Source organism: Staurois parvus, unplaced genomic scaffold, assembly GCF_062004578.1.
Source record: "Staurois parvus isolate SC_StPar_1 unplaced genomic scaffold, SC_StPar_1.0 ptg000031l, whole genome shotgun sequence".
Taxonomy (NCBI): Eukaryota; Metazoa; Chordata; class Amphibia; order Anura; family Ranidae; genus Staurois; species Staurois parvus.
In genome coordinates, this window is record NW_028317827.1 from 10,162,180 (window position 1) to 10,181,900 (window position 19,721).

Here is a 19,721-nt window from a genome sequence, read left to right on the forward strand (position 1 = left end):
CTTCTCAGGCTACTCTCGTATACTGCTTGTATTTTATTTTTTAAATGTAAGGCTGAATACCACTTTTAAGGAAAAGTTGTCTCTCCTTTACTATGCTAAGAATGACTGAACCAACCTGGTTGAGCCAAGGATGCTGAAGGTTTCAAACCCAGAGAAGATGTCAGTGCTGGTGAGGGATACATGGATGTCACATCGCTGGAGGAGATGTGGGTATTTAAAGGCTAAATTCACCTCTTTGCTCGAAGTTTAATAAACGTTATTTTAAGGCAAATAAGGGGGTACAAAATGTACATTATAAGTGCAACATATTTCAGCATTGGGAATATAAGCGTATAGTTCTAGGTCGTAACAGTAATGTTTCAGAGTCACTCTATGGCCATAGTGACTATATCTTTCAGGTGTGTTGAGCTGGAGTATCTATCATGTGCAGTTGTGCTCAAAAGTTTGCATACCCTGGCTGAAATTGTGACAATTTGGCGTTGATGTTGAAAATATGATCATGCCAAAAAAACTGTCTTTTATTTAAGGGTAGTGATCATATGAAGCCATTTATTATCATGTAGTTGTTTGGCTCCTTTTTAAATCATAATGATAACAGAAATCCCCCAAATGGCCCCAATCAAAAGTTTCCATACCGTGGAATGTTTGGCCTTGGTACTGACACACAAGATGACACATGCAGGTTAAAATGACAATTAAAAGTTAATTTCCCAAATCTTTTGGATTTTTAAATTGCAATTAGTGTGAGTATATAAATAGTCAATGAGTTTGTTAGCTCTCACGTGGATGCACTGAGCAGGCTAGATACTGAGCCATGGGTAGCAGAAAAGAACTGTCAAAAGACTTGCGTAACAAGGTACTGAAACTTTATAAAGATGGAAAAGGATATACAGTATCTCACAGAAGTGAGTCCACCCCTCACATTTTTGTAAATATTTAATTCTATCTTTTCATGTGACAACACTGAAGAAATGACACTTTGCTACAATGTAGAGTAGTGAGTGTGCAGCTCGGGGGGGGGGGGGGCCCTCAAAATAACTCAACATACAGCCATTAATGTCTACACCGCTGACAACAAAAGTGAGTACACCCCTAAGTGAAAATGTCCAAATTGGGCCCAAAGTGTCAATATCGACCATTATTTTCCAGCACTGCCTTAACCCTCTTGGGCATGGAGCTCACCAGAGCTTCACAGGTTGCCACTGGAGTCCTCTTCCACTCCTCCATGACGACATCACGAAGCTGATGGATGTTAGAGAACTTGTGCTCCTCCACCTTCTGTTTTGAGGATGCCTCACAGATGCTTAATAGGGTTTAGGTCTGGAGACATGCTTGGCCAGTCCATCAACTTTATCCTCAGCTGCTTTAGCAAGGCAGTGGTCATCCTGGAGGTGTGTTTGGGGTCATTATCATGTTGGAATACTGCCCTACAACCCAGTCTCCGAAGGGAGGGGATCATGCTCTGCTTCAGTATGTCACAGTACATGTTGGCATTCATGGTTCCCTCAATGAACTGTAGCTCCCCAGTGCCGGCAGCACTCATGCAGCCCCAGACCATGACACTCCCACCACCATGCTTGACTGTAGGCAAGACACACTTGTCTTTGTACTCCTCACCTGGTTGTCACCACACACGCTTGACACCATCTGAACCAAATCAGTTGATCTTGGTGTCATCAGACCACAGGACATGGTTCCAGTAATCCATGTCCTTAGTCTGCTTGTCTTCAGCAAACTGTTTGCGCACTTTCTTGTTTCCTTCATCTTTAGAAGAGGCTTCCTTCTGGGACGACAGCCATGCAGACCAATTTGATGCAGTGTTCGACGTATGATATGAGCACTGACAGGCTGACCCCCCACCCCTTCGACCTCTACAGCAATGCTGGCAGCACTCATACGTCTATCTCCCAAAGACAACCTCTGGATATGATGCTGAGCACGTGCACTCAACGTCTTTGGTCAACCATGGCGAGGCCTGTTCTGAGTGGAACATGTCCTGTTAAACTGCTATATGTTCTTGGCTACCGTGCTGCAGCTCCATTTCAGGGTCTTGGCAATCTTCTTAGCCTAGGCCATCATTATGTAGAGCAACAATTCTTTTTTTCAGAGAGTTCTTTGCCATGAGGTGCCATGTTGAACTTCGAGTGACCAGTATGAGTGAGAGCGATAACACCAAATTTAACACACCTGCTCCTCATTCACACCTGAGACCTTGTAACACTTACAAGTCACATGACACCAGAGAGGGAAAATGGCTAATTGGGCCCAATTTGGACATTTTTACTTAGGGGTGTACTCACTTTTGTTGCCAGCGGCTTAGACATTGAGGGGACAGCAAATTTACACTGTTATACAAGCTGTACACTCACTACGTCACATTGTAGCAAAGTGTCATTTCTTCAGTGTTGTCATATGAAAAGATAGAATAAAATATTTACAAAAATGTGAGGGGTGGACTGACTTCTGTGAGATACTGTACAAAGATATCCAAAGCCTTGAATATGCCAGTCAGTACTGTTCAATCACTTAGCCCTTTTCACAGCAGATCCAACTTTGAAATTGTGCAACTTCATGTGATTTAGAACGGTCAAATCACATGACAAGTCGCACTGGTGTGAACCAGAGCTTATTAAGAACTGATATTTAGGCCGATTCACGCCTGAGTGTAGCTCATTTCATCTGTGACATTAGTTGTTGCCACGCCAGAAAAACACTCTTGGTGGCATGATTTGCACGTTTCCATGTATTTCAATAGGAATGAAAATGCGCCAAAAACACATCAATCTGCTTGAACGGGGCTACAAAAGTAGCTCCAAAACGTTTTTGAGCTTCAGGTGACTTGGAGTGGAGATGTGAACCTTCTCCATAGAGTAATAGCAATTTTTCCTCCCTGAGCATTTTGGAGCTTCGAGCTTCACGCTACAAAACACTCAGGTGTGAATGGGCTACGTATCCGTGTTCACATGAGGAGGATCATATGGAAAACATAAAGGCAAGGAGAAGGTTGTGGGGAAGGAAGCACCGAAGAGATGGCGAGAGGACAAGAAAAGAGTGCATTTAGGAGAGGATGAGGTGGCGGGGGAGGGTATTGGGGCCTCTTTGTCACTGTCACCATGATTGGACCGGAGAACCATAGATTTAGGGCTGGTTCACACCAGAATGCCGTGCGGGAAAGGTGCGTTCTGTGCACATTTCCCGCACCACAACAAAACGCACTGCCTTTGCAATCTGCTGTGGGTACCAATGCAATGGTAATGGCGTCTCAAGTGCATTTGCGGGCCCCGGATCACTTGATACCACAGTACCATGCAATTTGGTGCAGCATGTTTTTGAAAACGAATGCATGCACTTTTTTTGCATTCCACTGCGATTTGTAGCGCATTCAAATGAATGGGCTGCAAAATGGAACTGAAAGGGAATGTGCAGGAATTGCACAGGGATGCAGATCCAGTGATGTCAGGTCCCCTCACACCGACTCCATCACTGCAGGTCCTGAGGGGTCCCTACAAGGAGACATCACACAGGCAATGATGGGGTCACCTGAACAAGGACCTTCCTGCCTGTACACAGGAGAGGAGACTCAGACCCAAAAGCCATGGCAAGCTGTCACATGATAACTACTGGCCCAATCAGAAAGAGCCATGGAATTCCCCACCCCCACCTATGGCTGCATGGGTGGGGATATTGGTGACATTCCTGGTCTCATAGGACCACATGGCCAATCATGCCATCAGCATCCCCACCCCTTTGTTAAATGTAGCTGTGGGGGAGGGGAATCCTGCCATCCTATAACAGCTTCTAGCAGTATGGTTGATGCATGTCATGTGACCCCCACATAGGTGCCTATAGGGCTGCAGACAAGAGGATTTTTGGATGCCAGCAATTGGAGGTGTGTCCAAGTGGGTATCTATAAGCCACGCCTTAAAACATTTTAGTCACACCCCCTGTGCGCGCCAAATTCTCTTCTTATCGCCGTATAGACTTTTCTCCTCCGTGTACAGTACACAAGGAGACCTGTCTATACCGCCCTCACCCCTCCCCCTCCTCTCCTCCCATCACCGCCAACAAAGACCCCCACCGTCCACCACACACTGAGCCCTGTGCGAGCGCGGGAAGTCACGTGTCACGCCCGCCCCGCCCTCCGAAGCACGGTGGGCGCGGTCTCCCTGCGAGTGCAAACGGCAATATGGAATGACGTCAGGGCTAGTGGGCGAGGTCACTCAGTGAAGAAAGGCGCGGCCACACCCGGGGGAGTTGGTCGACCAATCAGCGGAGGGCGGAGATAGGCCGCGGACGGTGTTTGGTCCGTTACGTTTCCGAGATTGTAGTTTACACGTCGGAGGCCGGAGGAGGAGGAGGGGATCGGTGTACGGAGACATCGCCATTCCTAGGACAGAGCCCAGCGCGCCCACACCATGGCGTACCCCGGATATGGAGGAGTGAGTATAGAGGGGGGCTGGGCGACCACCGAGTGTCATACACCATGCAGGGAGCCAGACCTCCATCCACATCATGGGGGGCAGGGCACCGCTCCCGGCCTGTTCTGATAGACAGGGACCGGCCATTCACAGGCTCACGATGTCTGTGTGTGATCAGGGCTGCTCATATACCATACAATCTGATCGCACCATCTTCTTCACATCGACCAGAGCTGTGTGATGGGGGGAGGGGGGTCGTACTGCACAGGTGATGGCAGATCTACAATCTGATTTAGATACACCATAGGGGGCTGTCTGATTGGATGCACATTGTGTGGATTGTTGGTGTGCCCTAATATAACAGATCTAAAGGAGATTGTACAATCAGATTGTATAGTGTGTGGCCACCATAGGACGGGTGTGGGGTGCAGTCTGGGTTACCATAGTGACCGCTGTGCCTGATTTCCAGCTCTCCTGGTTTCCAGCAATGGAGATCAGCTTTCTACATGGCCTCCAAGTGTGGCCCCTGATATTCCTAAAGGGCCACACATAATAGTTGGTGGGTTTAATGGTACTAATTGTACCAGGGAGGGGGGGTGCATTAGTTGTGGGAGACCGGTGAGGGGGGCACTGTAGTTGTGTGGGGACGGGCTGTAGTTGTGGATGATGGGAGGAGGGGCGCCGTAGTTGTGGATGAATGGGGGAGGGGGGTGGGCCGCGCCGTAGTTGCGGGAGACCGGAGGGGGTGGCGCGCCGTAGTTGCGGGAGACCGGAGGGGGTGGCGCGCCGTAGTTGTGGGAGACCGGAGGGGGTGGCGCGCCGTAGTTGCGGGAGACCGGAGGGGGTGGCGCGCCGTAGTTGCGGGAGACCGGAGGGGGTGGCGCGCCGTGGTTGCGGGAGACCGGAGGGGGGTGGGCCGCGCCGTAGTTGCGGGAGACCGGAGGGGGTGGCGCGCCGTAGTTGCGGGAGACCGGAGGGGGTGGCGCGCCGTAGTTGCGGGAGACCGGAGGGGGTGGCGCGCCGTGGTTGCGGGAGACCGGAGGGGGTGGCGCGCCGTGGTTGCGGGAGACCGGAGGGGGTGGCGCGCCGTGGTTGCGGGAGACCGGAGGGGGTGGCGCGCCGTGGTTGCGGGAGACCGGAGGGGGTGGCGCGCCGTGGTTGCGGGAGACCGGAGGGGGTGGCGCGCCGTGGTTGCGGGAGACCGGAGGGGGTGGCGCGCCGTGGTTGCGGGAGAGCGGGGAGGGGGTGGAGCGCCGTGGTTGCGGGGAGGGGGTGGCGCGCCGTGGTTGCGGGAGACCGGAGGGGGTGGCGCGCCGTGGTTGCGGGAGACCGGAGGGGGTGGCGCGCCGTGGTTGCGGGAGAGCGGGGAGGGGGTAGAGCGGCGTGGTTGCGGGAGAGCGGGGAGGGGGTGGCGCGCCGTGGTTGCGGGAGAGCGGGGAGGGGGTGGTGCGCCGTGGTTGTGGGAGACTGGGGGGGGGGAGGGAGACTGTAGTTGCTCTAGGAGTTGTCCGCTGCCATGTGCAGTGGTGTATTTTGGTTTTGTGCTGTCATCGGCTTGATTTGTTTTTTTGGGGGGGGGGGGGTTCTTTGCTTTGTTGGATGTCAGCACTGGTGATCTGCAAACTCCTTACAGCCATTCCATGCCTACATGCTCCCCAGTAATGGCTGCCTGTCATTTGTCAGGGTGGGTTTTCTGATGGTGACAACAATAGAATGTCTGTCTGTTGGGACAGCTGCTTGTTGTCCCCCTTGGGAGACAATGTGTCAGGGTGATGTTGGAGGACAATTGATAGACAGGGACAGAGTTCTCATCCTATAGCAGGAAGTGTGTATACAAGGGCCTTTGGGTCAGAATCACCAGGTATCCGGCCCCCCATGAAATTGGGCGGGGGATCTTCTCCCTGCACCTGCTGTCACAAAAAGCAGCACTCCTCCACCCACATCTGTCCTTCAAGAACAGTGATCTGTAAATGAATGAACTACAAGTACCATCAGCCACCACAGCAGACTGCTTGTAGTTCTGAAGGAGCTGTGAGGGTGCTGGTGAGCGCTCTGTAGTTCATTGATCTGCCTGGACTTCTGTAACTGTCTGTATAGGAGGTACAGGCAGACAGCTGTGCTGAGAACCTGCAGGAGCCAGACATTGCACCCACCATAGGCTGATCGCAGATGCATTGCTCTTCAGGCTTCTAAGGAAAAAACTTGCATTTATGTATTTTTTTTTACAAGAGTGAACTCGCCTTAATGAAAGTGGAGCTGCTACCTTTGGCAGTTTACTGTAAATGAGGTTGTAAGCTCCTTGGGGACAGGGACTGATGTGAATTTACAATATATATGTAAAGTGCCTCTTAAATTGTTTGCACTATACAAGTATCTGTTTTAAATTAAAGTAGATTAATTAAAGGTGGGGGCGGGGCTTGACACCCTTGGTTCACAGTAAAGGGACTAAATGATGTCAAGCGACTTTCAATCTGGAGGAGGAGTGGTGCTGCATCGTTGAGTCAGTGAGACATGGTGGGGAGCAACAATGCTGGAGGGTAAAGATAGCGGCCAGATCCATGCTTTGATTACATTCCCAAACTGGAATTTTGGCTTTAAAGCTGAACTCCAGGAATGTGACAAAGGCTAACCTCCCCCATTTTCCCCAGAGAAGAAGGAATGCTTGCCTTGCTCCTGGTTCTAGCAGGCTTCCTTGATCCAGATCACCGGTCCCTGCAGCATCCTCTCTAGGGCTAAGTTTAGACACACACAAGTGCATGCAATGCATGTGGTTGCAGCACATTTGTTGGTAAAAATGGGCTCAAAACAGGCGAGGAGGCTTCCTATCACCTCCTCACTGCCTCTGAAAAGTAATGCAGACAATGGTCACTGTTCAGAGGGGCGTGTGGATTTAGATACATGTCTAAATCAAGCCTAAGGGGCTTTGGGCTGCAGATGCATGCTTGCGCCCGTTACATACAATACGGGGTTAATAGTCCTGCATTGCATGTGAAGATGCCGAGGCTCCGCCCACAGAAGAGCGCTGGAATGGGGGGGGGGCTTTATATATGTAAACACAATCTGTGAGCTTACTTTAGCCACTAGAATGAATTGATGCATTCGCAAACCTTTGTGTGTTTTATATATAGGGATGCACCAAAACATATTGGATGAAAATAGCCCTATTGGCATTTTGCTGATAGATAAACTTTAGCCGATGCAGGGGACTGTATGTACTGCAGATGGGGGGGGGGGGTGACTGGCTGTCACTATATGTCAGTGCTGGCTTTAAATGTAATCACCGGCTTTTTTTTTTTTTTTTTATTAAATTTCACTATAGCTCAGAGAATGAGCTGTCACTTTCCCCGGAGTTAAAGGAAACTCAGGGGCAGAGTCACTGGATGACCCCGCCCCTTTGTTTCTTTTTGCGCCCCCCCCCCCCCCACAATGACCACTCCTTTTCTGAACTATAGTGAAGGAAAAAAGTCGGTAATTACAATTAAAAAATGGCATTGTTTTTAAATGCAATTGCTGGCTTTTTTTTCCCTTCCATATAGGTCTTTCCTTCACTATTAGTTGTCACTTTCCCTGAGCTAAAAGAAACAAAGTTTCTTTTAACTTTCTTTCTCCAACCTAAAAAAGTTTTTTAGCTCCAGGGAAAGTGACAGCTCATAGTGAAGAAACCAGCTACAGTGAAGGAAAAAAAAAAGCCGGACATTGCATTTAAAAACTGTCACTGACATATAGTGACAGCCAGTGATGGAGCATCTCTGTATACACTGCTCCTCTCCTGCCCCCTCTTTGCACACACTGCCCCTCCCCCCTACAAAGATGGCCTGTCACTGATATGCTATCACATAGGGGACTATTAAAAAAATAGATTGTAGGCTCCAAGGAGCAGGGTCCTCCTAACCCTCTTGTATTGAACTGTTGTGTTGTCTCCCTTTATATTGTAAAGCGCCGAGCAAACTGTTGGCTCTATATAAATCCTGTATAATAATAATAAATAAAAATATACATGAAAGTAGAGAAAAAAATGGGAGTGTCCCACCCTCACGTACGCAGACATTTTGGTTCGGTTTTCGGCCACATGCATTCTGAATTTTCGGTATTGGTTTCAGCACCAGAATTTTCATTTCAGCGCACCACTATTTATATGAAAGTGTAAGTTCTGCCAGTAAGCTCTACTCCAAGCGCAGGTTTGGGGCTTTTTTTTTTTTTATGTCCCTGAATGCTGCTGTAAAATACAAATCTAAAGTGCATGGGCCCTGGCTAAAGTAAATCTGCATTCAGAGATGTTTAACCCCTTGGCACTGGCGCCTCACGGCCCTTTAGAGGTTCCAGGAGGCCGGGTGGGGTTTAGGGTCATGTGACCGCTGTGTCACTGCGGTCACATGATCGGGAAAGGTCCCGATCAAAAGAGATCGGGACCTTTCCGTGAGTACTGGACGTGTGCTGGGAGCGCGTGAGTGCGCACTCTCAACACATATGTTCTTTTTTAATAGAACGCGAATGTGCGACCGCTCGGCATGTTGGCCCAGATGCTGGGAGGCTGCACATTTGTGTTCGGCTGGCGTGAAGAGGTTTAAAAAAAAAAAGAGAAGTTTGTGTGTTTGTTTTTTTTTTTTTTTCCTTCTTCTTTCTTTTACCCATGCGCTTGCGGCTTTTGAAGATGAATGCCAGGTATGGCGTTTTTACAGAGTTACATTGGTCCAGCTTGGATCAATATAACAATACATAATCTGTACCTGTGTGATCCCTGTGGAAGCAAAGATTCTACTACAGTGATTGTCACCCAGGTCCTCATCGCATTGCTGCCATTCATTGAGAACAATGCTAGGTGCTCTTTGAATGATGCTCTTGCTGAGCTGCTGTCCCCCTCTATGCAGTAGGGCAGATGGAAGATGGCGGTGATCACTTTAGTAGTGGTGAACCAATGTAACTATACAGTAAAAGCATATTGGTCTTCATCTTTGTTGAGTTTACATCTGCTTTACCCCTTTCCCTGCCAAAGCCATTTTTGCACACCTGTTTAGAAAAATTATTTTAGGCCTGAAGATTACACAAAACCCCCAAACATATATTTTCTGAAAGCAGACACCCTAGAGCAGGGGTGTTAAACTGGTGGCCCTCCAGCTGTTGCCAAACTACAAGTCCCATCATGCCTCTGCCTTTGGGAGTCATGCCTGTAACTGTCAATCTTGCAATGCCTCGTGGGACTTGTAGTTTGGCAACAGCTGGAGGGCCGCCAGTTTGACTCCCATGCCCTAGAGAATAAAATAGTAGTAGTTCCAATTTTTTTTATGTCACAGGGTAATATTGTAAAGGCCTAGGAAACACAAATCTTCAGTAAAAATCACACTAAAGTGAATTTTAGGGCAAACCCAATAAATTACTGACATTTTTGGTAAAATATAAATGAAGTTGTGCCGAGTAAATAGATACCCAACGTGCCAAACCTGTGTGCATCTATGAAATTGCATCAAACTCCAATACCCTATATTTTCTATAGACAACGCTTCGAGAACCCCTATAGGTCATCAGTTTAGCATTACAGAGGAGGTCTGGTGCTAGTTATTGCTCTCACTCCTGCTTGCGCTGCGGTATGTAACATGTATCACAGTGGACGTTTTCATGCGTAGGCACCCCGATTTATGCGTGTGTAGGGAGGGCCTCCACATTTTTTGGGAGGGGAATGTTATGTGCTTGGGAGCAACTTTATTTTGTAACAAAGTGGTGTTTTTTTTTTTTTTTGACAGGGTCTCTTCATTGAGACATGTGGGGGTCTCCTCTGTGATCCATTAGATGTATTGCAATGCAAACCTCATTGAATACGACTATTCGAGCTGGAAAAGTGACAGCTGTGACTCGGAGATGATGTCATGAACGTTGCCTTTCAGGCCTCTCAAAGCGGAGGAGAGCGGACATATTTCCACTCTCCCCTGTACCTGCCATGGCCCTCCCTAGGCCTGCAGATGGGAAAAGAGCAAGGGAGCCTGCTGGTGGGGGGAGTGTCGCTGGGGGCTGTGGCAGCAAGGCCGCCTGACTGCTTCTGATTTACCCGCAGGAGTCTGTCAGTTTTATACACAATCCTGATGGCTGCAGCCACTGAATTGTATATAAAACCCTCTGCTGTCAGTTCCTTATGGCATACGGACTTGGCAGTGAAAGGGTTAAGGCTTCATGCACACTAGTAAGGTGTTTTTTTTTTGGTTTTTTTTTTTAAAGTGTTACTAAACCTAGGACTCTGCATGCTCTATATCTGGTCTCCCACAGTACACAGAACATGGAAATGCAATTATTTTAGTAAATATAAACTGCTAAATACCTTTTCTCATCAGCAGTTAGAGCAGTCTTGTGACATCTATCAGTGTCCGGCCAGGCACTGGTTAATCTTGGAGTTTTCATTCTCCTCTGACTGTCCTATGAGGCTGCAGAACCCCTGACCCTCTGTCTTCGACAGTGCTGATTGGCCCTGTGTTGATCACATGCACTCTCCCCAGAAAAAAAAACCTCTAACAACACGCCCCAAACTGAGCATGTGCAGAGTGACTCCAAACCTCTGTTCTATCAGGAGATATTTAGGGGACAATGGAAGGATCAGAGAAGACAGGATCAAACAGCCTTTTTACACAATGCAGAGGAATAACCCCTTAGGCTCCACAGTGAGTATAACAAGCATGATTTACTGCATATACAGACTGATATTACTGTTGTGGTTTAGTGCTCATTTTAAGCTCCTAGAACCTATTAGCATTACTTTTCTGCTCCTAGAAGCTAAATAGTATTGTCCTATGTGTCCATGCACACTGTTTTAGCCTATTAGCATTGAGCTTCAGCATCTAGGAGCAGAAAAATGTTTGTAAAAAAGCTACCAAAATGCTCCTAACAGCTTTTGCTAGCTTTTTTTTTTTTTTTTTCCTCTACATGTTCTATAAAACAAAACTAATAAAACACTAATGCACCCAAACGCTTCTGAACGCTAATAAAAACTGCTATTACAAGCAATTTTTTTTATCCAATTTTTTTTTTTTAAGGTTAAAAAGTATGCGTGGAGCCTGATATGTAGGGGTGATTGACATGCTGACCAGAACATCAACTTTATGTCCAACATACAGTGCATCCAGAAAGCATTCACAGCGCTTAACTTTTGCCGCATTTTATGTTACAGCCTTATTCCAAAATGGATTAAATTCATTGTTTTCCTGAACGTTCTACAAATACCCCATAATGACAACGTGAAAAAAAGTTTGTTTTGAAATCTTTGCAATTTATTAAGAAAAAACAAAAGAAAACACATGTACAAAAGTATTCGCAGCCTTTGCCATGACACTCAAAATTGAGCTCTGGTGCATCCTGTTCCCACTGATCATCCTTGAGATGTTTCCACAACTTGATTGGAGTCCACCTGTGGGAAATTCAGTTGATTGGACATGATTAGGAAAGGCATAAACCCGTCTATAAAAGGTCCCACAGTTACCAGTGCATGTCAGAGCGCAAACCAAGGAATTGTCTGTAGACCTCCGAGACCGGCTTTTATCAAGGCACAGATTTGGGGAAGGGTACAGAAAAATTTCTGCAGCATTGAAGGTCCCAATGAGCACAGTGGCCTCCATCATCCATAAATGGAAGAAGTTTGAAACCACCAGGAATCTTCCTAGAGTGGACCGCCTGGCCAAAATGAGCAATCGAGGGCGAAGGGCCTTAGCCAGGGAAGTAACCAAGCACCCGATGGTCACTCTGAAAGAGCTCCAACGTTTCTCTATGGAGAGAGGAGAACCTTCCAGAAGAGCAACCATCTCTGCAGCACTCCACCAATCAGGCCTGTATGATAGTGGCCAGACGGAAGCCACTCCTCAGTAAAAGGCAAATGGCAGCCCACCTGGAGTTTGCCAAAAAGCACCCGAGGGATACTCAGACCATCAGAAACAAAACTCTCTGGTCTGATGAAACAAAGATTGAACTCTTTGGCCTGAATGCCAAGCGTCATGTCTGGAGGAAGCCAGGCGCCACTCACCACCTGGCCAATACCATCCCTACAGTGAAGCATGGTGGTGGCAGCATCATGCTGTGGGGATGCTTTTAGTGGCAGGAACTGGGAAGACTAGTCAGGATTGAAGGAAAGATAAATGCAGCAACATACAGAGACGTCCTTGATGAAAACCTGTTGTAGAGCGCTCTGGACCTTAGACTGGGGGGGCGATTCATCTTTCAAAAGGACAACGACCCTAACCACACAGCCCACATAACAAAGGATCGGCTATGGGCCAACTCTGTGAATGTCCTGCAGTGGCCCAGCCAGAGCCCAGACTTGAACCCCATTGAACATCTCTGGAGAGATCTGAAAATGTCTGTGCACTGACGCTCCCCATCCAACCTGATGGAGCTTGAGAGGTACTGCAAAGAAGAATGGGAGAAATTACCCAAAAATAGGTGTGCCAAGCTTGTAGCATCATACTCTAAATGACTTGAGGCTGTAATTGGTGCTAAAGGTGATTCAACAAAGTATTGAGCAAAGGCTGTGAATACTTATGTACATGGGGTTTTTTCAGATTTTATTTTTAATAAATTGCAAAGATTTCAAAACAAACTTCTTTCACGTTGTCATTATGGGGTATTGTTTGTAGAATGTTGATGGGAAAAACAATGAATTTAATCCATTTTGGAATAAGGCTGTAACATAAAATGTGGTAAAAGTGAAGTGCTGTGAATACTTTCTGGATGCACTGTAGGCCCTGTAGGTGTCGGTAGTTATTTCTCCCTACGCACCACACAGAGAGAAACCTGTTCTGCACAATGACAGCTGAGTTGGTTTCCTGGGGAAATAATGACAACTGTTAGTACTGACACCCTGTACAGGAGGCCCATAGGGAGCAGCTGACTCTATTTTGGACAGTTGGTGATCTGCAGATTCAAAAAGCTGGAGACTTGTGCTTATGTCAACTGTATGGACAAAAAGTATATAAAAATATATATTAATCTGAAAAATGCTGTAAATTAGAATGCTTTTAGAAATAGAAGTAGTATTGGTTGATTTTTATCCATTAACAAAATGGAAAATAAATGAACATAAGAGAAATCTAAATCAAAGCAATATTTGGTGTGAACACCCTTTTGCCTTCAAAACAGCATGAATTCTTCCAGGTACACTTGCACACAGTTTTTTTTTGAATGAACTTTGCAGGTAGGCTGTTCCAGACATCTTGGAGAACTAACCACAGATCTCCTGTGGATGTAGGCTGCCTCAGATCCTTCTGTCTCTTCATGTACTCTCAGACAGACTCTATGATGGGCTTTATGGGGGCCAAACCATCACTTCCAGGACTCTTATTTCTTATTTACACTGAAGATTATTATTATACAGGATTTATATAGTGCCAACAGTTTGCTCAGCGCTTTACAATATAACGGGAGACAATACAGAAACGATACAATTCAATACAAGAGGGATAGGAGGGCCCTGCTCCTTGGAGCTTTGAAGATGGTTCTTAATGATGTTGGCAATATGTTTGGGGGTCATTGTCCTGCTGCAGAATAAATGTGGGGCCAATCACATACATGCCTTCCTGCTGGTACAGCATGACTGAACAAACTGCCTCCTTCTACAGACAAATATTTAACTTCTTTAATTCATCAGTCCAGAGGACACGCTGCCATTTTTCTTCACCCCAGCTCCTATGTTTTCATGCATAGTTGGGTCATTTAGTCTTGTTTCCACATCGGAGGTATGGCGTTTTGCCCACATTTCTTCAATGAAGACCACTTCTGGCCAGACGTCTAGACAGGTGGATGTACCTGGGTCCCACTGGTTTCTGCCAGTTCTATGCTGATGGCACTGCTGGACATATTTAATGTTTTAAGAGAAGTAAGCATGATACGGCTTTCTTCTGCATGAAGTTTCCTTGACCAACCACTGTGTCTACTGTCGTCTGTTGCCTGTTTTTGTGCTTCTTCAAAATGAATTCAATTGATGCAGGTTTGAAGCCAAAGGGTAGTCGCACCAAATTTTGATTTAGAATTTTCGTCTGTTTCCTTACTCTTGCATTTTGTAACTTGATAAAAAATAAACAAATATATTTTTTTGACTGCGTTCTTACTTTACAGCATTTCTTCACCCCTGCCTATAACTTTTGCACAGTACTGTATGTATGATAAAGCGGCACTCATGGGGTTTGAAAGTTGAAGACAGTGATGACGTTTTATTCCAACAAACCACAAGCTCCTCTTCCTGAGGACAACAGTAAAGTGAAGTAACGCAACATATATACCCTAAAAAAACCCTCATGTGATGTGGTAGGTGGTTATGATGGGAGGGTCTTTAGGGTATATATGTTGCGTTGCTTCATTTTACTGTTTCCCTTAGGAAGACAAGATTGTATCTCACCGAATTAAAACTTCACTGCTGTGTCTTCACCTTTCAAGCCTGGTTAAGTGCCACTTTATCTTTTGGATTTTATGTACCTCATGCTTTGCTGGTGTTTGATGGCAAAAAAAAACAAACACATTCTTCTACCTTTTGCTACTCTTCTCTGCTGTATCAGATATGCAATGGTTTGCTGTTCTCCGTAGCTGTCAGTGAGTAAGATTTTGCACACAATTTGCTGAAGCTGGGTTAGCTGGTTTATGTGAATGAAATATGTGAACTGTGCTTGGGTAAACAAAAAATGAAAATAGAGGGAACCTAAAACAAGTGTTGCGCTATTTCATAAAAATATAAATGTGTTATACATAAAAAATGTGCATCTAATACTAAATGTCCAAATTTGCAAGTGCAATACAAAATCTATAATAAAATCCAAAAAGCTGGAATAGTGATGGATAGTATGCCACTTAAAATGACAGCTGTAAGAGGGGAGTATCTCCCTGAAACTCATAAGGATCCTTCACCATTCAAGGATTTCCCAAATTGTGACCTTCTGGTTAAAAGGTACAAATGCGCATTATTCGCAGATCCTAATCGTAATCATCAGAGGGTAAAAGGCACCATATTCATCCCAGAAGATGCTTGGGAAAGTTTCCTCAATTACGTGTCCACCTCCGTGTTAACATATCATAGATAAAGCAAAAAGCTCCACATAGTGTGTACCATTCAATACTTGTTCTATGTAGCTGGTTAATGTATCATAGGGGTGCTGTAGTTGGCAACCGCGGTGCCTTGGTACTTGTAGCTGGGAAGGTAGTGGTCAGTAGATGCCAAAGTTCTTGAAGTCTGTGGAAGAGTTATGATTGACCTGAATAACACCAGGGATGGCCAACCTAAGACACATGTTCCAGGATGGGCAGGTGGTTCACCCAAAAGATCATCGTGTGGCCAACGTGCAGGCTCAGGCTGGCCTCCAGTTGGCCCTTGCTTCCTACTAATACAGTGCCCCTAGGCTGTCGATTACAAAGCTTGGCCTGTCCCTCTGTGCCCCCACTACCTTCATGGTGTTTTAGAGAGGCTTGCCTGGCATTCATGTGCTAGCTCTTCTCCCAGTACCAGTGTAGGCTTGCCTGCCAATGTTTTTACATGAAGAAGCCCACCCGCCTATCCTGCTTCTCCTTCTAGTGGAACCACCAGGTGCAGCAGTTACAGCTGTGAAACCTCCCCTCTTGTATTTCTAATGGGGGCTGATCTGAGGTCTGCAGCATGCTATTGGTCACTGGCAACTTACTTGTAAATTTAAGATTGAAGAAAAAAGTTACTGACCACTGCTCTGACCCTATGACCGCTCCCAACCTCAAACTGATCCTTCCGTTAGCTTCACACAACTCTGGCCCCCTCCGTACTCATATTCTTAAAGCCCTGCTAGGCTAAAAACTATTCTACCGCACTACTATTCCATACTGTAGTGGACAAGGAGATTGTAATGGAAGAGATCTTCTACTCTCCTCTGGTGGCCAATGTCCTACCTCCCCCTCCATTCCAGCATTGCAGCCTTTGTAAGGTTCTTTGGTATTTGACGTTTCCAGGAACATTTAATGCAAGTGTCCTCCACCCCAGGCTGTGATTCCTTCCTGACCCTTTGCATCACTGATGTGTTGTAGGGGTTGGTGGCTGGAACCATAGTGCCCAGGGGGGACACAGGCATTCCATGTTCTCTTGGAATTGCTGAATGGCTAAGAGACTGGAATGCTTCGGTGCTGGTATTCTAAGGGAAGGTAGGAGACCGACTGCCAGAGATGCGTGTATAGTAATGGCGTTATCATTGCAGGAACCTTACAATATGATTGTGTTTTTTAGCTTTTTTTTTTTTTTTTTACCTTTTAATTAAGTATTATTAGGGTGAGGTTAGGAGCCAATTTAACCTTTAAGCCCACTTTAACCACCAACCTTAACCCCTAACACTAAATTGACCCCTTGGATCCCACAGTTCTTTGCAGAAGGCCATGTTGCACTGATGCTAAAAACAAGCTGTGTTGAGTTTAAACTTTTTAGATATTGTAATGTTCAAAGCCCTCATCAAAAGCCTTCATGAGATAGATCTGGGGGTGCAAAAATGTTGGCTGGCTTGAAATATATATATTTTTTTTTTACCGCGCGTTGTACTTGAGGTGATCAAAGTGGCTACAGAGACATGTTGAAAGATACTGTATGTATGCTTGTTGGTCATTACATCTTTTATTATATGCCAGACTGGCATCTGACTTCTCATACCTGCTCTTTAGTGCATGGTAGTTGATATTGTTGATCTTGTTACCTCTGATCAACGATTTCCAGGACCAAAGTGGTGATCCATTGCAGAAAGCATGTTGCTGCTACTGATCTGGCAGTATTGTAGTTGGACTCGTTCAGCCATGATTGAACAATGGTTGACACAACAGGAGGAGGGTTGTTATCGAGCAAAAATTCGAGATCACTGGTGGACATTTTGAGTGACTGATTGCAGGTGATCATGCACAGCTTGCAATATAGAAAATTGCTCTGTCGTAATCCATCAAGCTCCATACACAGGAAGATCGCTAATTTACAACCAGAATACGTGTAGTGGCTCCACACTACAGTACCATGTATTTGGTGCCAGTTCAATTACTATATATAGTTTACTAATTGACTAAATGTTTCCTTTGAACTTGGCAACCCGAGTGTTGTGAAATTCATTACCATATCCGGTAGAGACTGGCTATAAAAGCAAATGTTAGACCTTGTACTGTAAATTTGTATTTTTGGTCTAACCTTCTGTTGCTCAGTGTTACTAAACCCACAACAGTAAAATCACTGTATATGCAGTAACGCATGCTTGATAAACGCACTGTGGAACCTAAGGCGTTAATCCTCTACATTGTGCAAAAATGCTGTTTGATCCTGTCTTCTCTGATCCTCTCCTTATTCCAGTGTCCCCCTCTTATCTCCTTCTTATCGTACGGAGTCACTCTGCATATGCTCAGTTTGCTGTGTATTGCTAGAGAGATTTTCTTTCTTGGGGGAGTGCATGTGATCAGCACAGGGCCAATCGGCACTCTTCAGACAGGTCAGGGGTTCTGCATCCTCATAGTGCAGAAAGAAAACTCCTACAAGCTTTAACCAGTACTCTGCTGGACACTGATAGAAGTCACAATCCTGCTTCTACTGCTAATGAGAAAAGGTATTTAGCAGTTTCTTTTTACTAAAATAATTGTATTTCCATGTAGTGTGTACTGTGGGAGACCCTATGTAAGGGAATACAGGGTCCTGGGTTTAGTAACACTTTTAACTCCAGCAAATGTTAAGTATCGATTTATTTAAAAAAAAAAAAAAAAAAAACTTATTTGGAAAAGTTCACCTTTTAACAAAAATAAATGCACATTTTTTTTTTGCTGGTAAATAAATGTGCATTTATTTTTGTTTCTGAAGACTCTAAAGCGGGTGTCTCCAAACTATGCCCCTCCAGGTGTTGAACTGCAAGTCCCATGAGGCCTTGCAAGACTCTGGCAGCCACAGGCAAGACTTCCAGAGGCATGATGAGACTTGTAGCACTTCAACAGCTGGAGGGCCATAGTTTGGAGACCCCTGCTCTAAAGCATTGCATCTGTAGATCACTGGTACCATGCAGGTCTCCCCTTGACCTGTCGGTATATCTGTTTGCTTGTACATCATACGAGCAAGCAGATACTTGCTGCCAGGAAGGCTAAATGAACTACCATGGTGCTGTGGAGCGCTGTGGTAGTTAATTGAAAACTACAAGCTGTCAGTCACAAAGGTTGTTGGACCTTGTAGTTTTCCCATTCACAGAATACTGTGAATAAGTGACAGGACTGAGCAGGCAGAGCCCCGCACGGCCACATTTTAAAAAAATTGTTACAGCTAGCAGGGAGGAGACGTAACATGTTACACACTGAACATGGGTGTAACATGTAGCATGTTATGAAAGGTGAACTTATTAAATTGCTAGTTTGTGTGTTTTGAAGCTTTGGTGTCATGGAATCCACCTCACAACCAAAGGGGAAGCTATGTGTATACTGAAGTCGAGATGTTTAACATAGTTCATTGAAATGCAAGAAACATATCTTACATGAGTGATCTAGCTGGATGGTTGACTAGTAAGAATGCCTCTTCCACCTGCAGGGGGAAAAAAAAAATCCGAAGCGTTTATAGGGGGTCCGAGCAGCCAGTGACTGCAGGTATTGGGGGTTACATAGTAAAACTGGAGTGCAAAATCTTGTGCGTCTCTGCATAGAAAACAATCCGATTCCAGGTTGTATTGCTGAAGCTGGAAACTGATTGGCTAACAAATCTCCCCCATTTCCTATTCACCTGTACACATGCCAGTACAGCTCCTGGTTTGTCATCCCCCTCCTAGGATTCAGCTGCAGTTGTCACAGACCCGGTAAAGAAGGCCAGTGGATCGGATGGCCCTTTAAGCAGAGGAGGATCAGATGAAGGTGTCTGGCTGGGGCTGCATACTTCCATGCCATACCGTGTATTTCATTCTAGTGAGCTCTTACTTGGATGGCCAAGTTCTCTGTTGCTCTGTAAAGCTGGAGTGGTGGACCCAGGGCTCATATAGTCCCTGGTTAACTGAGCTTTACTGAGGAACTAGGGTTGGGCCTGGACTAAGCCACTATTGGTGTCTTAACCCCCTTACTAAGAAAAGTCTAGACACCCCCTATGTGAATGTTTTAACTGTTGGTGCTTTTACAAGCTAAAAAAAAAGGTTAAATTATACGTGAAGTTGTTTTTGGGTAGAGTAGGGAACTGTTGAGAATTTTCCTGAAAGTTTGGGCCGTATTAGAGAGAATTCGGCTCCCTTACTATCCTGATGACAATTATTTTACCAGATAGGAAGTGAGGGGAAATGTGCAGCAGGATCACAGGCAAAAATTAAAAAACCTTGATGGAGGTTGTGGTCTTCCCATACTTTGCTC

At 45.7% G+C, this 19,721-nt stretch overlaps 1 protein-coding gene across 1 annotated transcript in view; it reads left to right on the plus strand.

Annotated features, from left to right (window-relative positions):
• The first annotated feature begins 4,236 nt into the window (after positions 1-4,236).
• Positions 4,237-19,721, plus strand: part of GCA (grancalcin) — a 63,050-nt gene continuing 47,565 nt past the window's right edge. The window contains exon 1 of the mRNA XM_089660073.1: positions 4,237-4,439. Coding sequence (XP_089516199.1) covers positions 4,416-4,439 — 24 coding nt within the window. The 5' untranslated portion in view covers positions 4,237-4,415. The remainder of the gene's footprint in view (positions 4,440-19,721) is intronic.